Source organism: Apodemus sylvaticus, chromosome 15, assembly GCF_947179515.1.
Source record: "Apodemus sylvaticus chromosome 15, mApoSyl1.1, whole genome shotgun sequence".
In the NCBI taxonomy this organism is placed as follows: Eukaryota; Metazoa; Chordata; class Mammalia; order Rodentia; family Muridae; genus Apodemus; species Apodemus sylvaticus.
The window spans coordinates 69,358,970-69,386,614 of record NC_067486.1 but is presented as its reverse complement, the minus strand read 5'-3'; the positions used below and the strand labels follow the sequence as shown (position 1 = coordinate 69,386,614).

Below are 27,645 nucleotides of genomic sequence, written 5' to 3'. Positions count from 1 at the left end.
GGGCATAAGCACAGGCCAAATGTGGCATCTGCACATGGGTTGTAGGAGATCAAACTCGGGGCCTCATATCTGCCTCATATTTTACTGACTGAGCTCTCTCTCCAACCCCTGGAATAGAGGTTTTAATTGCTCCTAGAAAATAATCTTAGTGACTCTTAATAGTTCCAAGAAAGAGAACATGTGGTAAAAAACTCGTAGTCTATAGATTACACACACACACAAATACTAGCATTTGAAGCACTTGGTACAGGAAATTTTAAAGTACCACAAAAACTGCAACTAGATCTCAGAGACAAGGTCTGGAAATCACTGTGCTAACACAGGGCAGAGTCTATAAGACCAAAGAGTGAAGCACAAAGGGCAAGACATTCTCTAATGTCCTATGTAAGAAATGAAGACACATTCTGCATCTATCTCAAAATGGAGTAATTTAATGTAACTTAGACAAACATGTTACATTTATTTTTAAATAAATCAAATACTATTACCTACCAGGGAAAATTTCTAAGTGACAAAATTTGGCCAAAAGAAAAAAAATATTTGTAAAAGTCAAATATATTTTACCATGCAAAAATATTGGTAAAAGTCACAGTTCTAAATTTGAAGAAGTTTTATAGCTACAATGACATAAATCATGGGCTCAGATACATACTCAGGTGCTAGGTAAACATGTAATAGAATTTAAGGCCTAATGTATTGTTTTATTTTCAACAACATTTGCTGTTTTCATGGGAAGAAAATAATAGAACAAAGAAAACCTAAGCGGGGACAACAAACTCAACACAATCAGTGGCTACCTTAGGACTCATCACAATTTGCTACTTTGTGTCCCTCATAAAAACCAGAAGCCACAGGGTGCTCCGACCACTGGGTCTGCATCTACGTGGCAAACTATGAGTACGTCAACTGTCTGTTCCCAGGTCAAATCCACTGAGGACACGTGCAATTGAAAGGTGTAATTCTCTTCCTCAAATAACTGCTCATATTTCCTTTCCAATTGAGAGTATGAAGAGATGGTTTCATCCATTGCAAGTAATCCGGCTGAACGCGGGTTAATTAGGCACTTTCTCGTGCTGACAGAAGAGACTGGGTAAGAAGAAGGAGGAAGGGCAGGAAGCTATTTGGTACCTGATGTGATCGGGCTTTTTCCTGTCATGTGAAAAAATGGGGTAGGGTTAAAACAAAAGGGAAAGGTATAAAAGAAAAGAAAACGCAAATGTGCAAATAAGCAAAGGACCAGCATGATACAAAAATAAGACAAAAATTAAAGAAACAAGCTTAGCTAATAATCTAACAATGCAGTCAAAAGTATCCATGTGTTTGATTTACGGAATACAAATACATGCAATTTGTAGCAATTCAATTCTTAAGAAACGGATATACTTTGAAAATATTTGAATTATTATATTACTATTACCTTCCACATCTATTATGGTTTTCTACCTCTATGGTTTAACTAGAAAATACAGATAGTACTGTGCCACACATGAATAAGCTGTGCCTGGAAAGTGAGAGGAAAATCACTACATGTTCATCTCCACAAGCCTTGAGCAAATACAAACTCTTTGGAAGGAAAGCAGGGTTACTAATTAAGAATTTCAAAGATCATAAAATGCTGACGGATCATAAACGGCCTACCGGCCCACACTCATCTCCATCAGATGATAACAAAGACTCTAAGGCCACAGATAAATATGATTCCTGGGCTGGAGAGATGGCTCAGCGGTTAAGAGCACTGACTGCTCTTCTGGAGGTCCTGAGTTCAAATCCCAGCAACCACATGGTGGCTCACAACCATCGTAATGAGAAACAAATAAAAACCTATGGGCCGGAGCGAGCAGGGCTGGAGCAAGAGGGAGAAAGGGAAGGGGGGAGGGGAATAAATAAATAAATAAATAAATAAATAAATAAATAAATAAATAAATAAATAAATAAGAAAGATTCTTTGATTGCTTCCGGGGAGGGTGGGGAGTAGGATGATGGAGACAGGCCCAGGCGATGCAGTTCAGGCTAACCTTGCACCTACAATCCTCCTGCCTCCTCCATCCCAGGAGCTAGGAGCACTCAGCTTCAGCGCGAGCGCGTTCTTCCCATTCTTGCCTGCATGGCCACTAACCCTTAAGCTTCAAACATTGTGTGACACCTTCTATGCACTGAGTTGTATTTTCTGGTCCAACAAAGGAGTCTGCTTCTTTATTATTCTTTCTACCTTAGTGCTAAGTTATATCTAAGTTATTTTCTTTGTTATCCTTTTCCAAATTCATTAGGAAAAGCAATAAAGAAACATAGGTTTCAATGTTTAAAATCTGAATTGGCACTGCCACACCAGAACAAAAATAACTTAATAAGAAAGCTCAGTGTACAAGCCAGACTTTCTAACTCCTGCCTTTAATCTCAGGAGGCAAAGGCAGAGGCAGGAGGATCCCTGAGTTTAAGGCCAGCCTGGTCTCCTGGTCTAGTGTGAATTCCAGGCCAGCAAAGACTACACAGAGAAACCCCGTCTAGAAACTCCTCATTGTGGCAGATCTTAACGCATCTCAAGAAAAATAAAGCCACCATGGGGTTAGTGTAGCATAAGGTTCTGGGACCCAATCACACACACCGGTATCTGTAGATGCTCAAGTTCTTGAAGATAAGATGTAGCATTTGCACAGAATCATAATGTGTGAGAGTCTGAGTGTGTGAGGGAGACACAGATGAAGGGAAGAGAGGGGGAAGGGAAGAGGGGAGGGTAACAGAGAAGAAGAGAGGGGAGAGGAAAAAAAAAGAAGAGGGGAGACTGTGTGGTGGTAGAGTGTGTGTGTGTGTGTGTGTGTGTGTGTGTGTGTGTGTAACAGAAAGTCTCTTTCCACGATGCCCTCTTCTGTGCTCAGGTGGTTTTCCCACCTGGGCCTCCTGAGTTAACCGAGACAGTATGTCTATATCACTTACAGTTGCTATTATAATGTAAATGCTAATTAAATAGTATTTACATAATTTGCATGAATTTAAATAGTATAAATAATTGCACTGTTTAAATAATCATTACAAGAAAAAAAATCTCTATATGAGAGTTGTTTAATCCCAGAATTCTGACTCAGCTGGGTGAGTCTGTAGATCATACAGAGCGCTAACACTAGAATACACTTCAGTGTCGAGATGCCACAGGGGGAGGGGGACGGAGGAGGAACAAGTCTGGCAAGGCAAAAGGGCGTGGACGGTCCATTCTTATGCCACACAATACTAGACACTTAGAGTGGAACTAAGTTCTGAAGCGTGAGGGAGGTTTTCTTTTTTTTTTTTTTTTTAACTATTTGGGAATTCCTAATCACATATCCCTCAGGCTGGGGATCTTTAATAGTTGATATTGAAAATATGACATAACTTCATAAAATTATAGGCAAGATCAATGCACCAGGCTGGAGAGATGTTTCAGCGGTTAAGAGCACCTGCTGCTCTTCCAAAGGTCCTGAGTACAAATCCCAGCAACCACATGGTGGCTCACAACCATCCATAATGAGATCTGACACCCTCTTCTGAGGTGTCTGAAGACCGCTACAGTGTATTTACATATAATAAATAAATAAACCTTAAAAAAAAAAAAAGATCAAATGCACCATCATATGGTTGTGCCTTAGGGTAGCTACAAAAACGGAAACTTTCCTTGAAATCAATCAAACAGTATTTTTGAGAACTACTTAGGTCATGAGTAGAAAAGTTTTGTATCTGCAGAGGCAGCTTCTGAGACGGTTTTAATGCTAAGGAGTATAAAGTCTTACTCAGAGCAGTAGAATGTATTATAATAATCTAGATGACAAACTAGGGAAGACACCAAACCAAACACAGACAAAAGAAAATTACTGGCATTTCCTGAGATTAGAGTTTTTGAAAAGCCTCATTTAAGAAATGCAAATGCATTTGTAGTTTTTAACATCTGTCCTCCCCACCCCCCCCCCCCACCCCACCAGGAGGTTTTGTGCCAGGTCTGGCTCACGGTGAGGTACCACAAGGGTGGTGGGTCCCTAGTAGTGAGCCTTGTGCTGGGCAACTACATCACTGAGGACATGGTCTGGGAAAGGCATCAGTGTCCTGCAGTAAGTCTGTCATCAACACTGGCCTGCCTCAGGATCTCAGGCACACAGCTCTTCTACTGAAGCACAGCCCCTCAACACAGGCTCCCTCAAAGGATCCCAGTCTGTAATTTCCAAACTACAAAATGAGGCGAAAAATAAATCCCTCTTCATTTCATTATCTCAGTAAATCTCCATCTCCTTGCTGAAAATGCAGTTGGCCTGCAGCCGGTGATTCCAGTGGTCACAGGCTGCACCTCTGAGCAGCGGCCTCCTTCCTGGGGGACAGATGCCTCTCATCCTGCAGAGCCTGCACAGCTAGCTACAGCAGGGATTTGCAGCTGGATTTACAGCTTCTCCCTACTTGATCTTGCTTTTGATTTTAGTATCAATGCCAGTTAATAGGGCTCCCAAGACAAATAACAAAACCTCATAAGGTCCACATCTGATGTGCTACTGATTGCACTCTGGTGCTCTGAACAGCAATGGGATCCTCCACTAAGAGCACTGTGCTTGAGTATGGAGTCTGAGACCACACCTCGCTGAAGTGGTCCAAGGAAATGTATTTTTCTTCTTTATTCTATCTACATTCCTAGATATTTATTGTACTTTCATTTTCTTAAGCTTTAAGGACGTAGTTTGTCAGTCTAAAGTTTAAATTTCAATTCTAACATTATACTATAAACCTATCTTGGCTAAATAATCTTAAAGAATTTATCGCATACTAGCTGTTTCCAGTTTCCTATGCTAACTACAAAATTTGTCAGGAAAGACTTTAAAGGATGACTGTTTTACATTGTAGCTCACAGAACACAATTTTACGTTTCATTTTCACAGTATGATAACTAGAAGCATTATTGAAAGCCCGATCACTACAGCTGGTCCTCCAGTACCTGCGTCTCATTTAGAAATTCTGCATTAACTCACAGGCTTAATGATAATATCATCATAGTTTCCATAGTATAGTAACTCTCAGATAAAGATAAAATACTTCAAATAAAGCCATTTAGATTTTCTATAATATCAAATACTCAATAAGAGTATTTTTGAGAGAAATGCTCAATAAACCACTGACATTTAGAAATGTCACTGGAGGTTTTTCAACTTCAATACCAAGAAACCTAAACAGGTTTCAGTACAAACCCATTTCAGTACAGCACTGCGATGCCCGTTTAAGTGACTGAAACAGACACCAGATGTACTTTCTGAGAAAGACCTCCTGATGATGGTAATGCTCCGTCTCAAACAACAGCCTTCTCCATTACTACAAAATTATCTTTTTTTTAAAATTTAAACAAAAAACAACAACAAAAAGGCACCCTTGAGCAACAGATCACAAACATTCAGGAGGATGACTCTGCACCAAGCAACTTTTTAATGCTACTTGGTATGAAATTATTTTACTTATCATATTAATACAGTAAAATATTTTAGATAGTCTTTTTGTTTCATTTTGCAATTTTAGATACAAAATCTTACTATGCAGCACAGACTGGCCATGAACTCAAAATTCTCCTGCCTTCACCTCCTGAAAGGATTATAGGTGTTCCTCATGACACCTGGCTATAATCTCGTTCTTATAAGACATCCAATAGTTTTATATTTTATAAAAATTAATTCATTAAAAATTTAGAACTTTTACTAGCCATCACATTAATAATAATGAAATAATGGTTGCCATGACTTACCATGTTCTATGTTAAGTGGGATCATAAAAGCCAGAAGCCAAACGGTCAGGGCCATTTGGGCTTGAGACTCACAAGCAAAGTCTGTCTGTCTTTCTGTCTTTCTATCTGTCTCTTTCTTTCTTTCTTTCTTTCTTTCTTTCTTTCTTTCTTTCTTTCTGTTTTTTGTTTGTTTGTTTGCTTGCTTGCTTGTTTTATTTTTCAAAACAGGGTTTCTCTGTGTCCCCTGGCTGTCCTAGAGCTCAGAGACCACCTGCCCCTGCCCCTGTCCCCCGAGTGCTGGGGTAAAGGAGCGCATTGCTGCCACCCACCACCTGGCCACAAGTAAGCTCTTAATTAAAATTATAATTCTTAATAAAAGATGAGTGAGACTTTAGTCATTATAGCCCAAGCATTATAAGAACTAGTTTTCTCCTTTAAGCCTTAAGTTTCAAATCTAAAAATGCATGTTTTCATTTGTCACCTGACCATTTGGTAGAGTTTAGAAAGTTCTGAAGGAAAAAAGTTGGTAATTACTGGGAAAGGCTAAATGTGGCCAACATGCTAGCATCCAGACTACGATCAAGCTCCCTTACCTGTTCCACGTTTTGAAGGCGTTGCTGGCTCGTTTGAACAGATACCCTTCCATCACAATGCCATTTGCAGCGTCTACATTGTACTCTAGCTTGGAATCGTCACTGGAGAAATCCTAGACAAAATAACACACACAGGAGTTCAGACGACTGTGTCCCCAGAAAGAGAAATTTATCTAGGGAAAGGGGCTTTTAAAAAAGTTTGGAGTAAGACTTCCCTAAGAAAGAGGGAAGACCACGATAAGGGAGAACGCTAGGATGGCAACAGAGGACACTTACATAAATCAGCGCACAGGAGAAAGACTGTAAGACAACACACACACACACACAAAGTTGCAAAGGAAAGGACTAAGACTGCAGGAGCATTACTACTGTCCCTTAATAAAGAAGTCAGATCTGACCCATGACAGTGTCCCATCTGTACACACATCTATATATATCACAGCTGGTGATACTGGATGTAGCACTGCCGCTGGAATCTCTGTGAACATATTCATGATCTGTCAATTAGGAAGGAACACTCGAAGGACACTGAAGAAAAAGAAAACTGGAAGCCAAAAGGACAACAGACTTAGGGTCCGTGCTGCTCAGGAGAACCTATGCTTTCCTGCAGAGTCCAGACCGCTCAGCTAAGCACGCTGACTGGAAGGAGCCAAGGAAAGACCCCGCTGAAACTGCCAGTGAGAGCAGGCCGTCCACCACCACCCTCCAAGACCACTGTGAGGTCCCAGTCACCTGTAATCTAAACGGTGAGGCGCCGGAAGGAAAGGACACAATGCACAGTCGGTATTTATGGAGAGGACTCTGTACACAGAACATTCCAAAACATTCAGAAAGAAATCACTACCAAAAGCATCAGTAAGAGTGTTAGGATAAATTCAGCATGGGAACAGCCTTACCCTAAGGTAACAGAGAAGACAGACTCTCTAAAGAGAGAATGACAGGAGCATTTGCCATGTGAGTGTCTGGGAGTAAACCCAATAGCAGGTATGTAAGAAAATCACAAAAGTTTATGCAAATCATTAAAGAAACTTTAAACAGCAGGTCGGGTAAGACTGTGATGTACACAGTACTATAAACCAAGCTCACCTGCTTTCTCACAGGTCCAGCATAACACCTAATTACTATTGTGTGTATACCAGGGGAAGACTAGCACTCCACGGTACTCGCTGAGGTCCAAGGATAAGCTTGTTCCGGAGACTGCACCAGGCTGCCAGGTTTGTGTGGCAAGCACTTTTTACCCTCTAGGTCATCTTACCAGTCCCCACAAAAGCTCTTGTTATAGAACAAACTTGCTCCTGAGGTCTGTTTGCCTACACAACTCAGTCCGTAAAAGGAGAAAGAAACGAGATGGAGGCTCTGCTACCCAGGCATGTGGAGCTGTAAAGCTCGGAACAATTAGACAGCAATGTGGAAGGATGACTGTGACGAGATGACCGGGGGTGGAGGTAGGGGTGGGGGTGGGGGGTGGGAGGTGTCCACAGCCGGAAAGCGCCTGAGACAGACAGAAGGCGTCGGACAACATCAGAGGAAGAAGCTGTATTAATGATCAACGTGATATTGACGTAATGAAAGCAGATCTCCACCCACTCCACCCAAGAACCCAGTTACACATGACGTAAAGAGCAAAGCCTGGGGGTACAGCTCCTCAGCAAAGGCCTGCCTATCAGACATGCGGCCTGAGCTCAGTCTCAGGCAGACATAAACGGGAAAAGCAAACCTACACAGGAGGGGCAGCCATGATCGTGTGCTGGGAACTGCTGAGCAAGTCACAAGAGCACCAGACACGGGGCCGAAACCACGAAAGTCTAAACCATACTTGTCTGCAGCAAATAGTTAGGAAGCCTGGCAGTAAAAAGGAAGAAAGGCGAATAGACTCTTCACAGACAGGGAACAGGTCACGGATAGACGTGATCCACTAGTCACTAATGGTGCGGACTTTAAACCAGTGAGATGTCCGTGTCTGCAGGGTATCGGTGAGGACAACAAGGGCCCTCGGGCTGCCCACCAGCGTTCTCGCCATGCTGAGGACACGCACACTCTGGTACTGCAGCTCTACTCCATTAGCACGTGCATCTGTCCAAGGCCATGCGAAGGACACTGTCACATATTGTTAGAACACCGTAGAATGTACATCAGAGCTGCTGCCCCTTAGATTTTAGTTGACTAGATTTTTTTTTTCTTTTTTACCTGTAATGCAGCCTGTGTCAGCATTTAGGGACAGAGAAAGTATTCACAATGAGTAAAAAAAGCATCATTTTCTCAAAGAAAAACAGTTGTGTATTATTGAAAGTCAAATAATCTCAGATTTGATAATTTAGCAGTTTAAAGATACAACAGTTTGAGGGTTAGGGTTAGAGTTACATACATACATATCTATGTATGTATGTGTGGGTATATATATATATGTACATATATTCAATTTAACCAACAAACACATATTTCTATAAACATAATTTGTCATTTTACTAAAAAGCTATTGAATCTACTTTTAACAATCATTTGACAGTGATGCCATTAAAACAAGCTAGTTATCAAAATACCATGTTGCACACTCTAAACACTACGAGCCAGACCAAGTGGTCACAGCTGTAACCCCAGAACTCAGGAGGCTGGGGCAGGCAGATCATGAGTTTAAGGCCTGTCTGAGACACAAAGAAAGACTCTTTGGAAGAGAGAGGGACAGCAGGAGAGAGAGAGAGCAAGTCATGACACCCCAAAGCTGGGTGGTGGCACACTCCTGGGACCCCGGCATGCGGGAGGCAGGAGTGCAAGGGCTGGAAGCTAGGCCAGGCAATACAGAAGATCATGTCTTTGTTTGTATGAGACGGGGCCTCTCTGTGCAGCCCTGGCTGTCCTGGAACTCCCTCTGTAGACCAGGCTGGCCTCAAACTCAGAGATCTGCCTGCCTCTGCCTCCTGAATGCTGGGATTACAGGCGTGTCCTGCCACTACCCTTTGGCTTGAAAGATCACAACTTTAAACAAAAGAAAACATTGCATTGGCTTCAACCTATAATAACTAAAAGTAACTGATTTAAAAAATGGCTTAAGAGAAAATTCTATCCTTTTCTAAACGTTATTTCTCTTTGAGCATGAATAATCCATTAATTATGTTTTTCTCACACTCGCAATGGATTTTGCTTTCATCTGTTTCCATCCACATCTTCTATGTTAGATCCAATCTGAGTAATTTGTAATCAAAAATGCCTAGATTCCTTATTATCCAGAGGGCAGATTTCTCATAGCATGCAGGAATTTTATATGACTGTATGTAATCCCTGATTTGTCTTTTATGCTTGATTATAACACAGGTACATCTCAGACTATCTAAGATAAAGTACTCTTAGGCTATGCTCAGGAAATGACAAAACTGAACTCCTGCATGAAGAAATGAATACAAATTTACTATTTAATTCTCATTTAAAAAACCTTTGTCAAAAAATAGTTTAACGAGGCTTAGGCAATTCAACAAGCAATGAGGGCTCAGAAGGAGGTGCTGAGCAGCCCTGGGGTAACTCAGTGGGGGTCAGAGAGAGAGAGAGAGAGAGAGAGGGAGGGAGGGAGGGAGGGACAGAGAGACAGAGACAGAGAGGGAGAGACAGAGGGAGAGAGAGATGGAGACACAGAGAAGGGGAGAAAGAGAGAGAAAGGAAAAGAGACATTCTCTGTCTCTCTCTCTCGGTCTCTCTGTCTGTCTCTCTCTCTCTTGCTCACACACACATGCACAGACACTTTGGCAGGAGGTTGTTAGTATCCTAAATGAAAGCATGAATAATATTTAAAATTTTAACAAGGTGCAACCTTTAGTTAAGCTCCTGACAGGTTAAGAGTATCTATAAACTGGTTCAAGACCACAGCCTGCAAATGTTTTGATCTGAAGAGAGAATGAAATGTGCATATTAACATCATCTAAGACATTTCACTTTTCACAAGAAGGATTCACTGGATCAAGCAAGAAGGTTCTGAGGAGGAAGGCTGGCCGCACTCACTAACATCCCCGTGAGGGGCTCAGTCTAGCGTCAGGTGTACCTTCTGCTGGATCGTGGAATGTTTTTGCTCCATCTCTCTTTTCTCCTTTGCTGCATCTACAACCAGTCGATCCAACTAAAAGAAGAAAATTATAGACTTAAAATTTACAGAAATAAGGATTTTTTTAAAACCATATTCCAAGTCAGTTTATAGATAAGCATAAATCACTTGATTAAAGTTAACCTAAAACAACAGTTTTGGCTAAACATTCAAGTAGAAGTTCCCAGTTTTCTAGTATTAACTCTCTTTTGAGGAAGCCCATATCCTAGGGGAAGGCTCTTGTCTTGAGCACTGTAACAGGGTATGTTCCATCCTTGAAGGACTAAGCCTCCAACCTAAAGTGCCTGATGACCCACCTAGAAGATTCGGGCAGCTGCAGACAAGGTAAAACAAAACAAAACAAAAAACAAAACAAAACAAAGCACACATATAAAAACATGACTTTTCCTCCTTCTCAACAATACCAAATGGCAGTGCAGCTAAATTCAATAAGGCAAAGGTCGAGAGTGCAGAGCAACAGCTGAATCCCATCACTAGCCACACCCCATGTTTCCAACTTGCCTGCCTTATGTTATAATCAAATCTAAAAGGTAAACTAAGTAATTGGCCAAATAAATAAAAGACAGCTTAAAGGGGTGGGGCAGTAGAAAGCTTGCTTGAGTCCAGGAATCAAGACCAGAGTGGTCGACACAGGATGGCCCTGCCTCTGGAAGGTTAATTAAGTAATAAAAGAATATTAATGCCATGGTTCTGGAGTTATTACCTACTAACTCAGCTACTACAAGATCATCCTAACTGCCACATCTAAACAGAGCACTCCAGAGGGCAAAGAGTGCCCAGAGCACAGGAGGGCTGACCCTGCCAGCAGGCCGGGACCACGAGTCAGCTGCAGTTTCTCCACCACCGTCCCTCTCCTGGGTATAATTAGCTTCTCCAGTTATCTCGTTTCTCCTCTTCCCTGAAGCACCGCTCACTAATCCTACCATCAAAGCTGTCAATCTCCAGGTTTCCTTCAGTGAGTGACTGAGCTCAGGAGGTACACAAATGTGCAGTTTCTAGGCGCTCTCCTGCAGCAGACAAGATGTGTCTTTCCCTTCCCTTTCCTCCCTTAGCTGTGGTCTGACAAGACACTAAGGTGGACAAGTCGCGTTGAACCACGAGGCTAACTCGAAAGACACAGTAAGCCAAGGCAGGTACACGGGCCATGAGACTGTGCTTCTGACCTTACAGGAAAGAAAGAAAACTCTCTTACAGACGTCCTAGCATCCTCAGTGTGGACTGCACACAGATCCCACCTCAACTGACACACAGAGCACCTGGCACAGAGACGAACAACAACGCAGTGCAAGAGACAGACACACAGTGCATGCCATCCACAGTGCATGCTGCACAGGAGCCCACCTTCTGTCCCTCGCTACCCCCCTCCCCCCCCCCACACACTTTAATCATTGGATGGCATCCCCAATCCACTCTTACCTTTTCTCCATTTCCCTAAATTCTATTTTTTCTTTATCCCTCACCTCAAAAAAGAAATATATGCTGGGAAAGAAAAACTTACAGATTAATCCTATTGTATCTAAAGTAAGGCAGTTCATCACTCAGTAAAATCACTGTCTGAAGGGACTCAGAACACATCATGGTAAGGCGCATGCACAGCATGTACAAGGCCCTGGGCGGGAACTACAGCTCCAACAAAAAAAGAAAAAGAAAGAAAAGAGAAAGGAAAGAAGGAAGGAAGGAAGGAAGGAAGGAAGGAAGGAAGGAAGGAAGGAAGGAAGGAAGGAAGGAAGGAAGGAAGGAAGGAAAGAAGGGAGGGAGGGAGGGAGGGAGGGAGGGAGGGAGGGAGAGAGAGAGAGAGAGAGAAACCATCTCTGTGAAATAGCAATGAATACCAAAAGGTCTTAATCCTAAGACATTAGACTTTCATTGCCCAAGTAGTCAGTATTAATTTTTTGAAAATGAAAAGGATAAAGTCTTGAATAAAAGGACGGTGACTCGTTACTCAAGTTTAAGAAGTATAGGAGTAAATGCTGCTGGTTGTACTATAAAAGCAGCCGTGCGTATCTCAGCCTGCCTCAGCCACTCCATCCCCGCGCCAGGATCTCAGGTGGGCACCATACCTGACAGTTACTTGAGCCCCTCGTCAGTACCCGCATGTTCACTATTTAAGACAAGCATGTCTACCCTTAAGCTCATTTTCTGTTCACCACCCAACCAACATGTAAATGTGCTGCAGTGTCAAAGTCCTTATTAAGTACACGAGAAGCCGTATTTCCCAGTGTGCTAAATACCTTTGAAAACACAAATGTCAACAAACAGCACAGAACCGGAGATTCAGTAGAAGAGATTACCTGTGCTCCGAGGTCTTTCATGTAGGGCCCCAGCTCACTGAACAGGTCGTACCCTTGGTGGAAGAAGGCCAGATGTGCATACATGAAGGACAGCATCTAGGGGACAGAGGGGGACAGAGGGCTTCAGACCTACTGCGCGAAGCTCCAGAAAGCCTGAGTCCACGCCGCAGGAAAGACCACTCCACAAGAACCCAAAGCATCACACCTACCTAAAACTAATTTTCTTGAAGATTTCACACATATTTACAAATACAAAGAGAATACAATGTCTCTTAAGACATTAAGTCAGTGGTCTGACTTTTAGACTTAAATAAAAATTACATGGGTAATTTAAATAATATTCTCAGTAGCGTCACTGTCTTACTAGAAATCCGTAAGTACATTATGAAATGTCTATGTAGTCCTTGGAGACTCCTCCTTAAGCCATAAAGAAGTAAAAAGAGAAAAAAATTCCATGTCCCCCAACAATAGCAAACACCAGTCAGCCAGGGTCCCCATGCCCGACTGCGCGGACTCTCACTTTTTCATATTTCCTACAAAATATAAATCAGTGGGGCCAACATAGACTTTTCCCTTTTTAAAAAACTATTCATTTTTTATTTTTTATGTTTATGTGCTGTGTGTGCACACATTCACAGATGCCTGGGGAGGTCAGAGGTCAGCCTGCAGGGGTCAGTGCTCTGAGACTGGACTCAGGACGCAGGCTCAGCAGCCAACGTCTTCATCTGCTAAGTCACCTCACGGGGCCTGGGGTGTCTTTATACTTACTCCAAAGATCCAAGTAACTGACATTGAGGGCCGGGGAGGGCTCCCTGGATTTTATTAATCCACAAAAGAGAAGGCACCCTTGCTTTTATTAGTTACATTTTTACATGAGAAAGAATTATATAATTAAATGTATGCAAAGAATCTCCTAAGACCTGTTTTATTTTTAGCAAGAACAGACATCTGTTTAATATTCTGAAAACTAAAGTAGGCCATAAGGTTGTTAACACTAAAGAATCCTCTAGAAAAAAGATTCAAAACAAAAACCAGTTAAATAAAATTCAAAGATTAATGATAAAACTTACTCATATAAAAATTACTATAGTGTGAGAAAATGGTAATAGCTACACAACTGTGTGAAAGACTTTTTAAAACCACTGAATCATAAGAAGGAGGAAATAATGATTTTTAAAAGTGTAAAACATATGCACACCTCAAAGTACACACTAAACATATCAGGAAGTAAACGACAGGCAGGACGCCCAGAAGGGATCCATGGCCTGACACCAGGGGTCTGCACCCAGGAGGGATCCGTAAAGACACCAGGGGTCTGCGCCCAGGAGGGATCCGTAAAGACACCAGGGGTCTGCGCCCAGGAGGGATCCGTAAAGACACCAGGGGTCTGCGCCCAGGAGGGATCCGTAAAGACACCAGGGGTCTGCGCCCAGGAGGGATCCGTAAAGACACCAGGGGTCTGCGCCCAGGAGGGATCCGTAAAGACACCAGGGGTCTGCGCCCAGGACGGATCCGTAAAGACACCAGGGGTCTGCGCCCAGGAGGGATCCGTAAAGACACCAGGGGTCTGCGCCCAGGAGGGATCCGTAAAGACACCAGGGGTCTGCGCGAACCGAAGGCTGCCTAAGGAGTCAGGAAATATACGGGACAGACGATCAAACGCTTCGATAACAACGCAAATCCAACAAGGAAATCTCCGTTTTCCCCTATCGTTCCAATGGGCCAGGCGAGGAGACAGGGCTCCGGTGCGCGGTGTGGCAGAGGCAGCGGAGAAATGGCTGTCCACGCACTATTGGTGAAAACAGTCGGGGAGCCTTGAAATTTGGTAGTATGTTTAAAAAGCCTTCTCCACATTTTAAAACTTGTACCGGGGACAGCCACTGATCCTGACGCGCTGAGTTCAAGCCCCGGGTCCCAACAGTGGAAAAGAGACCGTACTTCCACAAGTTGTCCTCTGACCCTACACGCCCACCATAGGGGATACGCATAAAAAATAAGTAAACAGATAAATGTAATACCTCCTTAAGTAATGTCTTGTTTGTAAATGCAAATAAAGTAATAATCATGTTTTCCCTGGGATGATCGCTACAATGAGATGTTTTAATGTAAAAACGTAAAGAATCGCTTAAATATCCACTAAGGATGATAAACTGCGGTACATTTAAGACTAGCGAGTTTGGGTCTGCAAATTTTACATCTGTTTGGAGATGGCTCATGAGCCAAGAATCACTGTTAACCTTTTAGATAGATGAAACAAAAATTTAAAAACACAAAAATTAATGTGAACGTTATATGAAATTCAAGCTTCTGTGCTCACACATCAGGTTTTACTGAACCTAGCCAAGCCACTCATCTGCTTCTGGGCAGGCAGGTCCTCAGGACCCCGATGCTGGGAGTAAATGACAGAGCCCCAGGGCGCAGGCCCCGCAGTATTTACCAGAATTTCCTGCTGATTCAAGTGCAGAGTTCCAGATGGCCACAGAGGCCATGGTAAGACAGGATAGGACGTGGTAAGACTCCATTACTGCCTGTCTGGGAAACATGACTGGGGGAAGAAGAGCCGCAGAGTCAAGCCCAGAGTCAAGCCCAGTGTTAGGACAGAGCAAGGCGGAGACAAGGCCTGCGCAGCAGGGACAGCAACTGGGAAGGAAACCCCCAACATCCTCCCGAAGGCTCTAAATGAGAAGGGGCATGACGTCACAGCACACCCTCTTCATGTCCTTGTCAAAGAGCGAGTAAGATCTTACTGTCACCATAGATTAAAAAGGGTTAAAGAGGGGGCTGGAGAGATGGCGCAGGGGTTAAGAGCACTGGCTGCTCTTCCAGAGGACCCAGGTTCAATCCGCAGCACACACATGGCAGCTCACAACTGTCTGTAGCTCCTGATCCAGGGGGTCTGACTCACACGTGCAGGCAGAACACCAATGCACAGGAAAGAAAAGGTAAAATAAAAAGCACATGAGCGCAATCTTTAAAAAAAAAAAAATGGTCCAAAGGGAAAAAGGGAGGAACCCAGCAATCTTTACATTTTTGTGACTGCAAAGAAAGAACAGGCAGGCATCGGCCGGGGCCTCTTCAAGCACAGGACTGACATAAGTCGTCAAGCTCAAACATCCAAAATGTCTAGGCACCACATACACCCATAGAGAATTATGTGCTTTTGAAAGACACTTTGCAGACAATTTCTAAAAGAGACATGGCTTGCAGTTCAGAACAACTTTGCGGAGGACTTGGGTTCAGTTCTCAGAGCCCACGTAGCAGCTCACAACGGTCCAACGTCAACTTCAGCTCCAGGGCATCTGATGCCCTCTTCTGACCTCTGTGGGCACCGGGCACACATGTAGTACATATACATGTGTGTAAAACACTCATACATACAAATAAATACATCTAAAATATATTTAAAAACAAACAAACAAACAAACAAACAAACTTGGGGCCAGACAGATGGCTCAGTGGTTAAAAGCATCACTGCTCTTCTGAAGGTCCTGAGTTCAATTCCCAGTACCCACATGGCAGCTCACAACTGTCTGATGCCATCTTCTGGTATGTAGATATACATGCAGATGAAGTACCCATATACATTAAATAAATAAATCTTTAAAGAAGAAACTTTCTAGAAGCAAATACAATTAAAGAGAAAATTCTAGGTGGCAACAATGTTGGATAACTTCCCAAACAATCCTGAAATATTCTCACTGGCTCCAGCCGCCACTCCCAGCTACTTTCAAAAAGTATTAGGTATCTGGACCACATGAAATATTACATTGGAATAACAGAGAGTGGGGAGCACACAGTGGGTCTGTCTTGGAACCCAGGCCGTGGGTTTTTGAAAGACACTTGGTAGTGAAGCAGGCCGTGGGTTAGCAGAACAGACACATAGACAGCTGCACCTTGAAGCAGGTGGCACAGGAAAGAGAAGTGGGAGCTACGAGCCAAGAGTCCCTGGTCCGGGTGGCATACTACGCCCCCCCCCCCCCACACACACACACACACAGTCGCAGTTAGCAGCACTCAGTAACTTACTGATTTAAGGATTTCCGATCTTCTTTTTGATTGAAGCACATTAATCTGAGGGAAGATACACTGAATTAGTCATTCAAAAATTACACTAATGCAGATACAAGATTCTAAACATGCCTGTCCTAACGATCCCCAAACAAAGGAAACCAGAGCTGGTGTTTCCTTCTGGCTTACAGGAGCCAGGACAAGCACAGCATAGCAATGAGCACCAGCCACACTCGCCCTCAGTGCAAACACTGCTCCTTCAGATTACAGCAGCCTCACAGAGCTGCCCCGATGACGCCAGAGCTTGCGCCCCGCCCCCTTCCTCCACCCGTCCACAGCCTTGGTGCAAATCCTCACCATTTACCACTTCTCATCTTCTCTGGATGCCTGTTTCCCTTCTTGGCTTCCTACAGTCCTTCTCCATACAGCAACCACAGTGATTTTCAAATATCAATGAGAATATTAGTCTAGTTTTAAAGCCTGCAACCTCTTACCATGCCCACACAGGCCACTGTGCCGAGACCCCTGCCATGCTCTAGAGCCTAGTCTTCTGTCACTCTGCCCTGAATGTGTCCCCATCACTGTCGCACAGGTGCCTTTGTCCTGGCTGGCTCAGGACTATTCTTTAGTTCTTGGGTCTTCAACTGGCCACCATCTTCTACGTCTGATCCAGCACCTGACTTACCACCTAGTATATCACTCCTGCTTGCTGACAGTATTTGTTGCTGACAGTTACTTGTTCTTGTTTGTTTGTTTCGACAGGGTTTCACCATGTAGCCTGGGTGTCCTGGAACTCACTTTGTAGACCAGGCTACCTCAAACTCACAGCCCCCCTGCCTCTGCCTCCCTAGTATTTACTTTGTGTTTTCTTCCTCTGTCTTTTCCCCAGCTAAAGTATAAGCTCTGTGAGACTGGGAGCTTATTCTCAGTTCCGGCACAGCTAGCATGCCATAAGTATACGGTAAGTAATGGACGGAAGTATTTTAATTATGATCGACTTATCAAAGTACCGGCAAACTGTGAGATTTCTCAGGCAGGGTGAAGCTCGGTTGGCAGAGTGTGTGCCCACATGCTGAGGCCTGGATCAGATCCCCAGCGCTGCCCAAACCAGGAGCTGGGGAGCGTGTCTAGAATCCCAGCACTTGGGAATAGAAGCAGGAGGTCATGGGTTCAAGGCTATCCTTGGCGGAAGGGCAGGATGTGCTTTACCAGGATTGTTGCAGCTGTAGAAATTCTGACCAAGTATTTTGCCCTATCCTTAACAAGCTGCTTATTTACAGAAAATAATGATGCTCTTCACAACTTATGATTGCCAAAAGATCACAGAACATCTCCCAAGCATCTTCCTCACTCAACTCCTGGTCTGTTTTGTAGAGGAATTTGAAAACACAGTCATAAAAACAAGAACAGACCAAGAAAACTCTAAATCCAACTCTCTTCCTTATCGCTGGTTTCTTCTGCATGTCTGCTTCACAGTCTGCTCAGCTCTGAGGAGCACAAGGAACCCCCTTACCCCTCCACCTCCCCTACCCAGGCTGTGGAGGGCTGAGCTCAGGCTATGAAGGGCTGAGCCCAGGCTGTGGAAGGCTGAACCCAGGTTATGAAGGGCTGAGCCCAGGCTATGAAGGGCTGAGCCCAAGCTATGAAGGGCTGAGCCCAGGCTGTGGAGGGCTGAGCCCAGGCTGTGGAGGGCTGAGCCCAGGCTATGAAGGGCTCAGCCCAGGCTGTGGAAGGCTGAACCCAGGTTATGAAGGGCTGAGCCCAGGCTATGAAGGGCTGAGCCCAGGCTATGAAGGGCTGAGCCCAGACTGTTGAGGGCTGAGCCCAGGCTGTGGAGGGCTGAGCCCAGGCTATGAAGGACTCAGCCCAGGCTGTGGAAGGCTGAACCCAGGTTATGAAGGGCTGAGCCCAGGCTGTGGAAGGCTGAACCCAGGTTATGAAGGTCTGAGCCCAGGCTATAAAGGGCTGAGCCCAGGTTATGAAGGGCTGAGCCCAGGCTGTGAAGGGCTGAGCCCAGGCTATGGAAGGCTGAGCCCAGGCTGTGAAGGGCTGAGCCCAGGCTGTGGAGGGCTGAGCCCAGGCTGTGGAAAGCTGAGCCCATGTTATGAAGGGCTGAGCCCAGACTATGAAGAGCCACTCTTCAGACTTGGACTTATGCTTTCCTTCTGTTTTTTCCTCTCTATTTGGAAATTTAAAGAAAATAAAAACTCAAACTCAAGGAGAAGGGTAAATTCAAATACATACAGGCGCTGAAATGCTTTACACTTCTGGGTGTTTGTTACCTATTATTTTCTAAAACAGCCACGTTTGCCAAAAGATAAAATGATCCAAGAATTCCCAGGAGATATTACATAAACTCATAGTCAGAAGGGAGTGAGCACGGACGCCATCTTAGTACTGCCAGATGACCTCTTAGGAAAAACATGATTACTATGTTTAAGTTTGAAAATAATGGGTATTTTAGCTAAACCGCATTATACACCAAATCGATAGCATTACATCGTTAGCTTTTAAAAAAAAATCACGTGCTACCTATTTTCCAACCTCAATATAAAAGCTAGAGACATGCTCTCTTCTAGGAATATTGGATCCAGACTATTGAGTGTGAGGCATACAAGGGAGAGGACCTGAGTTCAATCCCCAGGACCCTGGTGAACAAAGCTAGTACGTTGGCACATGCTTAAAATCTCCACTCTGGGGAAGGAAAGAGAGCAAGATTCCTGGGCTTGCCAGATGGTCAGCCTAGCTGAGCTCTAGGCATGTGTCAGATAGATAGATAGACAGACAGACAGACAGACAGACAGATAGATAGATAGATAGATAGACTGACAGACAGATTGATAGACAGAGATAGATAGGTAGATAGATAGATAGATAGATAGATAGACAGACAGACAGATGATAGATGTCATACACACATACAAACACACACACACACACACTCGAATTACAGTACTTTAGAAACAGAGAAACATAGAAATGTTCAGTTAGTATGCTGGTGTGTGCTGACCTTCTACAAACAACAGAGTTCAATCTCGAATTTACACAAAAAAATGCCAGGCATGGTAAGAAGTATTTGCAATCCCAAAGACAGGCAGGAATAAGGATGCCAGGTGCTGGCTGGACAGCCAGGCTGCCTAGTCGGTGAGCTCCAGGCACATGGGAGATGCTGTCTGAAAGGAGGTGGAGGTGTCCCTGAGGGTGACATCTGAGGTGCCCAATCAGCCTCACACACATGCACACCAAAAGCAAATGCAAGTGTGGTATTTCTAAGAGATGGCAGCACAGACAAGGTAGAGGAGAGATGATCAGTCTGCCGGGGACATCTGGGTGACTTTGACCAGAGGCCAGAAAATGACCTGGTATTGGGGTCAAGAACAGACAGTGTAAAAAGACAGCTTTCTTGAGACCACTCAAACACTTTGGACAGAGGTAAGGGCAAGAGCAATGGTGTTGGGGAGGACAGACTTCAGACAGAGGCAGGAGGGATTTCCAAGATGTCCTACTGGCTAAACACTACCACTTAAAATGAGGAGACTATCACATTATAAGCTGCCACAGGAGTGAGAGATGAGGTCACCCAGAAAGGGGGAAAAAGAAAAAAGCCATTTTGGAAAATGATGTGCGCCTGTCTGTGACACACGACAGTGAGGAATTTCTGTGGAAAACAGGTTCTGTCAAAGAGCATGAAGGAAATGTCCAAGAATCAGGAACCAAACAGAACTGAGAACAACCTATAAGGGAGACAAAGCTGAGCAAAGGAACAAGGGGGAAAATAGGGAGGGGGGACGAAGTTGGGAGGAGCCACAGTGGGAGGAGCCACGGTGGGAGGAGCCACGGTGGGAGGAACCACAGTGGCTGTCATCTCAGCAAGACAGAAAAGGTGTGTGCAGGCTCACTTCAGTAGGAAGGAACATGAACGTGAGAAGCAGGACACAGGAAACGGACTGCACCATTCTAGAAGCCTAAAGAGGGTCAGAGGGAGCATTACTTCTTTAGAAAACACAAAACAAACAAACAAAAAACTTTTCACTTACTGAACAGGAATGTACTAAAAAAAAATTCAAATTACCTTCCTACTGTTCTGCTTAGATCATTTTTAATCACTAATATATGCATTTCATAAGTATTATCATGAAGTCAACAATCCTTGAGGAAACTATTGCTATTTTATAAAGAAAAGATGATTCCCTATACCTTAAAACTTCTAAGCTTTGAACTATACACCACATTAAAAATATACTATACATGTGTTTACAATCTGCTTATGTCCGAGTCCCTTGAAAACCTACATTCTCAAGACCAGTCAGTGACTGGACAAGGTCTTTTTCATTTGGCTGTAGAATGAACTTTAATGGCTATAGAAGTCAACTCAAAGTAAATAATCCAAAGTGTGGCAAAAGACTACCTTATAAGGCCTGCAAGTGGCTCAGCAGAAAAAGGCACCTGTATCCATACCCGACTACTGAATTCAATCCCTGGAACTGATCTACTACAAGAACAAATTCCTGAAAGCTGCCCTCTGACATCCACACATGCGCATGCGTGCACACACGCACATTCTCACACAAAGAGCAAATAAATAAATATTATTATTATTTGCATCTCTTAAAAATCCTACTTTTACCTTTCCTGTAGGTCTACCACCTATGTCTAAGTTCTGAGGCTCCTGCCCCGGCTGCACTCGTGGGAGGCTCTGGGCTACAGCTGAAGGGCTGGCAATGGACTCTGAAGAAAGACATAGTGAAGCCATCACCATCTGTAGATGTTAGGCTTAGAGATCTTCACGACAAATTTCAGTGCAGTTGTAGCTTGGCTTCGGAGACTCAACAGGGACCTTCTAGCCAGCACTCCTGTATCATCCTGACATCTGGTATCGCCTTGACAAGGACCTGGGCCCTAAGAGGACAACCTCTCCCAGGGGTGTCTGTGGAACCAGTACACCCCTGCCACTGTCTCCAGCCTCCAAAGGGAGTCATCCTTTGGAGACTTTGAATTTCATCTTCAAGAGCAGCAGACAAACTGCAGAAACTCGCTAACTTCGGCAGTTAGTGAAGCAGATACACCAAGAACAATCAGGGCACTCACTCACGTGCAGCTCACGGGCGAGCCCTTCCCACAGTGGACTTCCTGAGACACTCTGGGGTTCCGGTTTAGAAGCACTATAAAAGTTTTTGAAAAACTGACAAAAGGATACACATGTTCACTGTGGCCAGTAAAAACTAACACCATTTAAACCTGGTGCTCGATAGCAACTAAACTGAAACAGGAAAGGCTACAGGATAATAAAATATGGGTAAGATACTATAACCCAATAGAAAGGAGAAAGAAATCAGAACCAAAGACATCTACAGCTACATTGTGTGTGTGTGTGTGTGTGTGTGTGTGCACGTGCACAAACATGTTACCCACTGAAGGTAAAAATGTACACCGATAGCCCAGCACACTAAAGAATGAGACAGGAAGATAGTTGAGACTAGTATAGGCTACACAGCGAGTCTGAGGCCACCTCAAAAAAACATTAAGTCGAAGAAAAGGCATACTTTACTAGTTCTAGTACAATCACGCAAAGGAGCCTGCTAGGAAGGCGCAGCCGCAGTACCTGCAGGACGTAGTCGAGCGCTATGTGCCGGAAGCACTTCCGCGTGGCCGTGAGAATGTTGGCGGCCTCTTCAACCTCGTGTTGCTTGTTTCTTTGAGCCTGGGCATTTTTGACTAGTGCGTTTTCCTTTTCTTCACTGACTTTTTCAAATTGTTTCTTGGCATCTTTGAATTTTCTAAGATCTCTGAAAAACAAAAATTTAGTGAAACTTTCTTCAAAATAACCTTAGAATTTAACCACTGCCGCTTTCCCCTGTCAGACATTGGCAGTCACCGCTAGCCTGAAGGTCCTGGCTTTTACTTACCTGAGAAGCCCGAACAAAGGAAGGTCAGAGATTTTTGTGACTTGGGAATATTTATACAGACTTTGAGTTCCCACCTTAATCCAAAACTCAAAGATAAGAGCTCAAAAAGTTTCAGATTTGGATTATTTTAGACTTTTTTTTTTTTTTTAAATAGAGTCTCTCTCTGTAGCCCAGGCTGTCCTAGAACTTACTCTGTAGACCAGGCTAGCCTTGAACTCACAGAGAGACCTATCCTCCTGCTTTTCCTTCCCGAGCACTAAGATTAAAGGTGTGCACCACTACAGCCAGCACATTTCAGATTTCTAATTTCTGGCTTATGGAACTTATCATTTTGTGTATATCAAGTGAGCTATGTCTCATTATATAAATCTGCATGGTTAAAAAATGGAAATAATGATAAAATTAATGTAACAAATAATTTTCTACAGATAAATTCAAAGCATGCACATGGTTTGACCATGATACTGTTTTTAAACACCAGTGTATATGTAAGACTTCCTACAGAGAAATACAGATTTCAATGGCCTTTCCCAAAGATTAAAATTCATTTACCTTCTGGACAAATCCTAAGGATCTAAGAGGTACTTTAAAATATACTTTTGCTTTTAAGAAACAATACTCAGAAAGGCAACACGCCTACCTCCTAACCCTAGGAGGTTAAGGAGAGGGGGCTGTTAGCTCCAGGCCAGCCTGGGCTATAGAGCAGAATTCTGTCTCAAAACACATTTAAAAAATAAAAAAAAAGAAGCAAAAGAAACAATCTCTTGTTAGAAGAAATTAGCCAAACACATAAAAAATGAAAATCAAGTCTTCAAGCACACATGTACACATGTGGAAAGAGCTGGGCCCATGAAGGCAGAAGACAGGCCTTGCGTGGTCTGAGAAGATGAAGGAAACGCTGGCTCTCAGCATCCTCTGTCACCTAACACCTCTCTGCTCTACTTCTAGGAAGCTGACAAAGTAAGCTGAGGGTGAACGGTTTTTAATTATAATAGATACAGCTAAAAAAAAAAAAAACTATGTAATTTTTTTAAACATTCCCAAGCTTGTATGTGTGTATCTGAGAGTTAAAGCATTATGAAGGAACTTGTAAACACTGCTGTGAGCCATCTTTGTAGGATAAAGTCTAACTACTGGCTAGATTCAAGGCAGAGACCTTGCTTAACACAGAAGGCTGGGAGGGGAGGGGGCCCACCCGCAGTGCTGTCTAAAGAGCCCACACCAAAATTAACTACTCACAACAACAGCTAATGATAGCTGGCCCTACATTATAATGTCCATTACTTATCTTTAATCCTGTGTCCAATTAACCTGATACTTATATAAATGCTCAACTGGAAACTGTAGAAAAACTAGATTACTAATGTGGAAAAGTTTTCCTTAACTTGGAAAATTTGAACTTACTTTTTTTATTCCTAGTTCAATTTTATTTCGTATGTAAACACGATGCAACTCTTCCAAACTGTCACAGGTAACAACATACTTACTTCTGTGACTCATTGTTATCTATTACATTATCTTCTCTTCAAAGAAAACACCATATTGGGGCTGGAAAGATGGCTCAGCCAGTAAGAGCACTGACTGCTCTTCCAGAGGTCCTGAGTTCAAATCCCAGCAACCACATGGTGGCTCACAACCATCCATAGTGAGATCTGATGCTCTCTTCTGGTGTGTCTAAAGACAGCTACAGTGTGCTCATGATATATGTAAAATAAATAAATAAAATCTTTTAACAAAAAAGAAAGAAAACAGCATATCAAGACGAGACAACTGGGGCTGGAGAGATGGCTCTGTGGTTAAGAGCACTGACTGCTCTTCTGAAGGTCCTGCGTTCAAATCCCAGCAACCACATGGTGGCTCACAAACCATCCGTAATGAGAACTGACACCCTCTTCTGGAGTGTCTGAAGACAGCCACTTACATATAATAATAAATAAATAAATCTTAAAAAAAAAAAAAGACTAGACAACTGAGCTTCAAATACAGTAAGTATTTCAACCACCCTTGGGGCTTTTAAATTACATTTTTATCTGTATTGAGAAAATTTTCTGGACTTTCAAATGCTCAAGGTAGATCTGATTCCCCCACAGACTTAGAAGAAATGAAACACATTTGACAAGGCAAACATGCCAGTATTTTCAGAAACTTGAGACCCGTAATTTTCTTTGAGGATCATTAGCCACATCCACGGCCACACCCCCAAACAACACCCTGAGTCACACCCCCACAGCTGGCTGGTTATTCCTCCACCCACCACCCACCCCACCCCATGCCACCCTCTTAACTACAGCTGACTTACTCTTTGACAAAGTTCTGAAGCTGGGCCTTAATTGATCTCTGAGTTTGGTCAAACAGAATCTAGAAAGTAAAACAGAACATTGAATGTTAGAAAGGAAACGGGATGTAAATACCGCATCATCTCACCAACACCCCCATTCCAATGACACCTCATTTCTTCTTGAAGACCATGAAAGTGATGAACAGCCAATTCTATGAACCTCAAAAATAACTTGCTTTACTTCACTGCGGAAAGCAATTTCAATTCTTCAGATTTTGGAAGACAACCCAACAGCAATGCAAACCCCTCGTTCTCCACAGCAGCTGAGAACAGCAGCCGCAGTGACTCCAGCCAGGAGTTTGCATTGGGAAGACTTGGGAAGAGAAACAATGCATGCATTGAGTTCCTGTCAGCATCACCCAGTCCTGTGGGCCAAAGCACAGCTTTGAGGAGAGAGAACAACAGATCTCAGTCCTCGGAGCAGGGCTTTGTCCAGGTGTCACGGTGCCCCGGACCCCTCGCTGAGGCCTCTCGACAGAAAGCCCAAGTCCTTTCAGAATTTTCACAATGACTTCAAATTCTGGGTTTGAAATAGAGTGAGATGAACAGAGGCTGGAGAAACAATACATAAAAGGGTCACAAAAAACTTACGAGTAATTCTCATTTACAATACTACCACATCTGCCCAATTTGCGGCCAGAAAAAAAAAAAAAAGACGTTTTTTCTTGTGTCCTATTAAGCCCAACATAAGCAAAAGAAAAGAAACTACAGAAATCAAAATGGAGCTAAATAGAAAATTGATAAAGAAAAATATTCAATAAAACCAAAGCATGGTTCTCTGAGATAATACAATTGGTAAATGCAGAGTGAAGGCTATGACCAGGAACTAGAAAGGAGGCAGTTCCCGCGGGGCGATTTCCACAAGACTGCTCGAGAGAGTGTTCCTAAAGAAGGCCAACGGAGCTGCAGTGGGACGTCAGGTGGACAGACTGGATGCTGTCAGTTAAAATTATCTGACTAGTAGCTGCTGCCCTGAGAACCCAGGCTCTGCTGGGAACCAAATGCCACCCAGTCAGCTTTACAGGGAAGGGACGCCAAAATGGAACCTGCATGGTGGCCACTCTAGAGAAGGTGGCTCTCGCCAGCCCCCACCCTTAGATGCAGTTCTCACCTGTGGCAAGCTCAAAGATCTTTTTTCTCTATCTGAAGGATGAAGACTTACACAAACATATCTATCTTAGCCAAAGTGATGAAGGGAGAGAGAAAGTCACATGTGTTGCTATTTCCGGGTCAGGGTATGGCCTTATCTTAGGGAGATATTGAAAGGATAACATGTGTGGGAATCAATTATAAACCTATAAACTCAACAGAAAAAGGAGCACTTTTGTTTTTGAAACAAAAATCTGCCAAAGCTCACTAAAAAGGAATCAATAACCAGCAGACTTAGGAAATAAAACTTGTGACTTAAAGCCTCCAATTCTTATACAGGTCACGCTGGGCTGGACAGGCTCAGCAGCCCAAGCCAATAGCAAGAGAAAGCCTCGGGCTCACAGAGACGCCCAGAGGAGGATTCCACAGCCGCTGTACTCACAACTGCTGGAAACAGAAGCAACTTGAAAGCCCTTCCCCATGACACAGAAAGACATTAAGACAGTAATAAAAGGGAACATTCCGTAATGCATACAAACAGATGATTCTCGGGCACTTGGCTAGGTAAATCAATCCTATTCACAAGACCTCACAGGCTCTGCCTCATGCGACATTTAGGAAAAAGCAAAGCTTTAGGTATAGAGAGCAGCAATTTCCAGTGGAGAGGAGAGGTGATGCTGACGGGAGTGAGCAAGGGCGGAGGAAGGGTGTGGGGGAGGGGCGGGCAGGGGCTGTGATACCATGACTTTAGCAGCACAGCACAGACACACACAGTCAACCCCCCTAAAGCTCTATGCCACAAGAGATGTTTTCATACACGTAAATTAAAAATAACAAGCATGGACAGAGTCTGTCTTCTTACCAACTCTGTAATTTCTTTAAGTACAAAAGATGACATTTCACCAAAAAATAAATAAATAAAAATTAAGGAGAAGCAAGTTAAAACTATTGCATTTATACCTGATCTTTGCCAAAAAGTCCAGAAGTGCTGCCTACAGAATTTTAAAGAACACATACACCACGAATGTCACAGGTATGACACACATACACACGAATGCGGACAGGTGTGATCAACTTTGGGAAGCTGCCCTAAGTTTTGAAGGCTTTGGTTTCTTTAATGATAGTCAATTTTTAAGGAATGTAATATGTAAAGAAATTTTAATTTTTAAAAATGAACATTTATATTTGATAAAAATTATTTTTCTGTAATTTTTTTCTCTTAGCACACAATTCCTTCAATATGCAAGTGGTACAAATTCACATGGCATCCCGAAATAGGTCACACTACCCTTAGGCATTTCTATATACACAAAGGTTTACCTACAGATACGTGTATTATATAATGTATGCTTGTGTATATTTAGCCAGCAAATAGCCAAAACTAAAAAAAAAAAAAAAAATTACAAACAGCCCATTGCGGTAAACAAAACAGGACCAGAATTTGTTTAAAGATTTTCCCCCCTTTTGAGACACAGTCTCACTGCATAGCTCCAGTGTCCTGGAACTCACTACATAGACGAGGCTTGGTTCCAAATCAGAGTTTTGCCAGTCTCTGCCTCCCAAGTGTGTGCACCACCACACCAGGCACAAGGCACATTTTTTTTCTTTGCTGAGACC

At 43.3% G+C, this 27,645-nt stretch overlaps 1 protein-coding gene across 2 annotated transcripts in view; it reads right to left on the bottom strand.

Moving 5' to 3' along the window:
• Nucleotides 1-27,645, bottom strand: part of Acap2 (ArfGAP with coiled-coil, ankyrin repeat and PH domains 2) — a 109,705-nt gene that overhangs the window by 30,753 nt on the left and 51,307 nt on the right. For both annotated transcript variants that reach the window (XM_052157795.1, XM_052157796.1), the window contains exons 5-10: nucleotides 24,901-24,959; nucleotides 22,298-22,481; nucleotides 16,714-16,758; nucleotides 12,688-12,783; nucleotides 10,337-10,411; nucleotides 6,310-6,422 (exon numbers count right to left, since the gene is read on the bottom strand). In XM_052157795.1, the coding sequence (XP_052013755.1) occupies nucleotides 6,310-6,422; nucleotides 10,337-10,411; nucleotides 12,688-12,783; nucleotides 16,714-16,758; nucleotides 22,298-22,481; nucleotides 24,901-24,959 (572 nt within the window). The remainder of the gene's footprint in view (nucleotides 1-6,309; nucleotides 6,423-10,336; nucleotides 10,412-12,687; nucleotides 12,784-16,713; nucleotides 16,759-22,297; nucleotides 22,482-24,900; nucleotides 24,960-27,645) is intronic.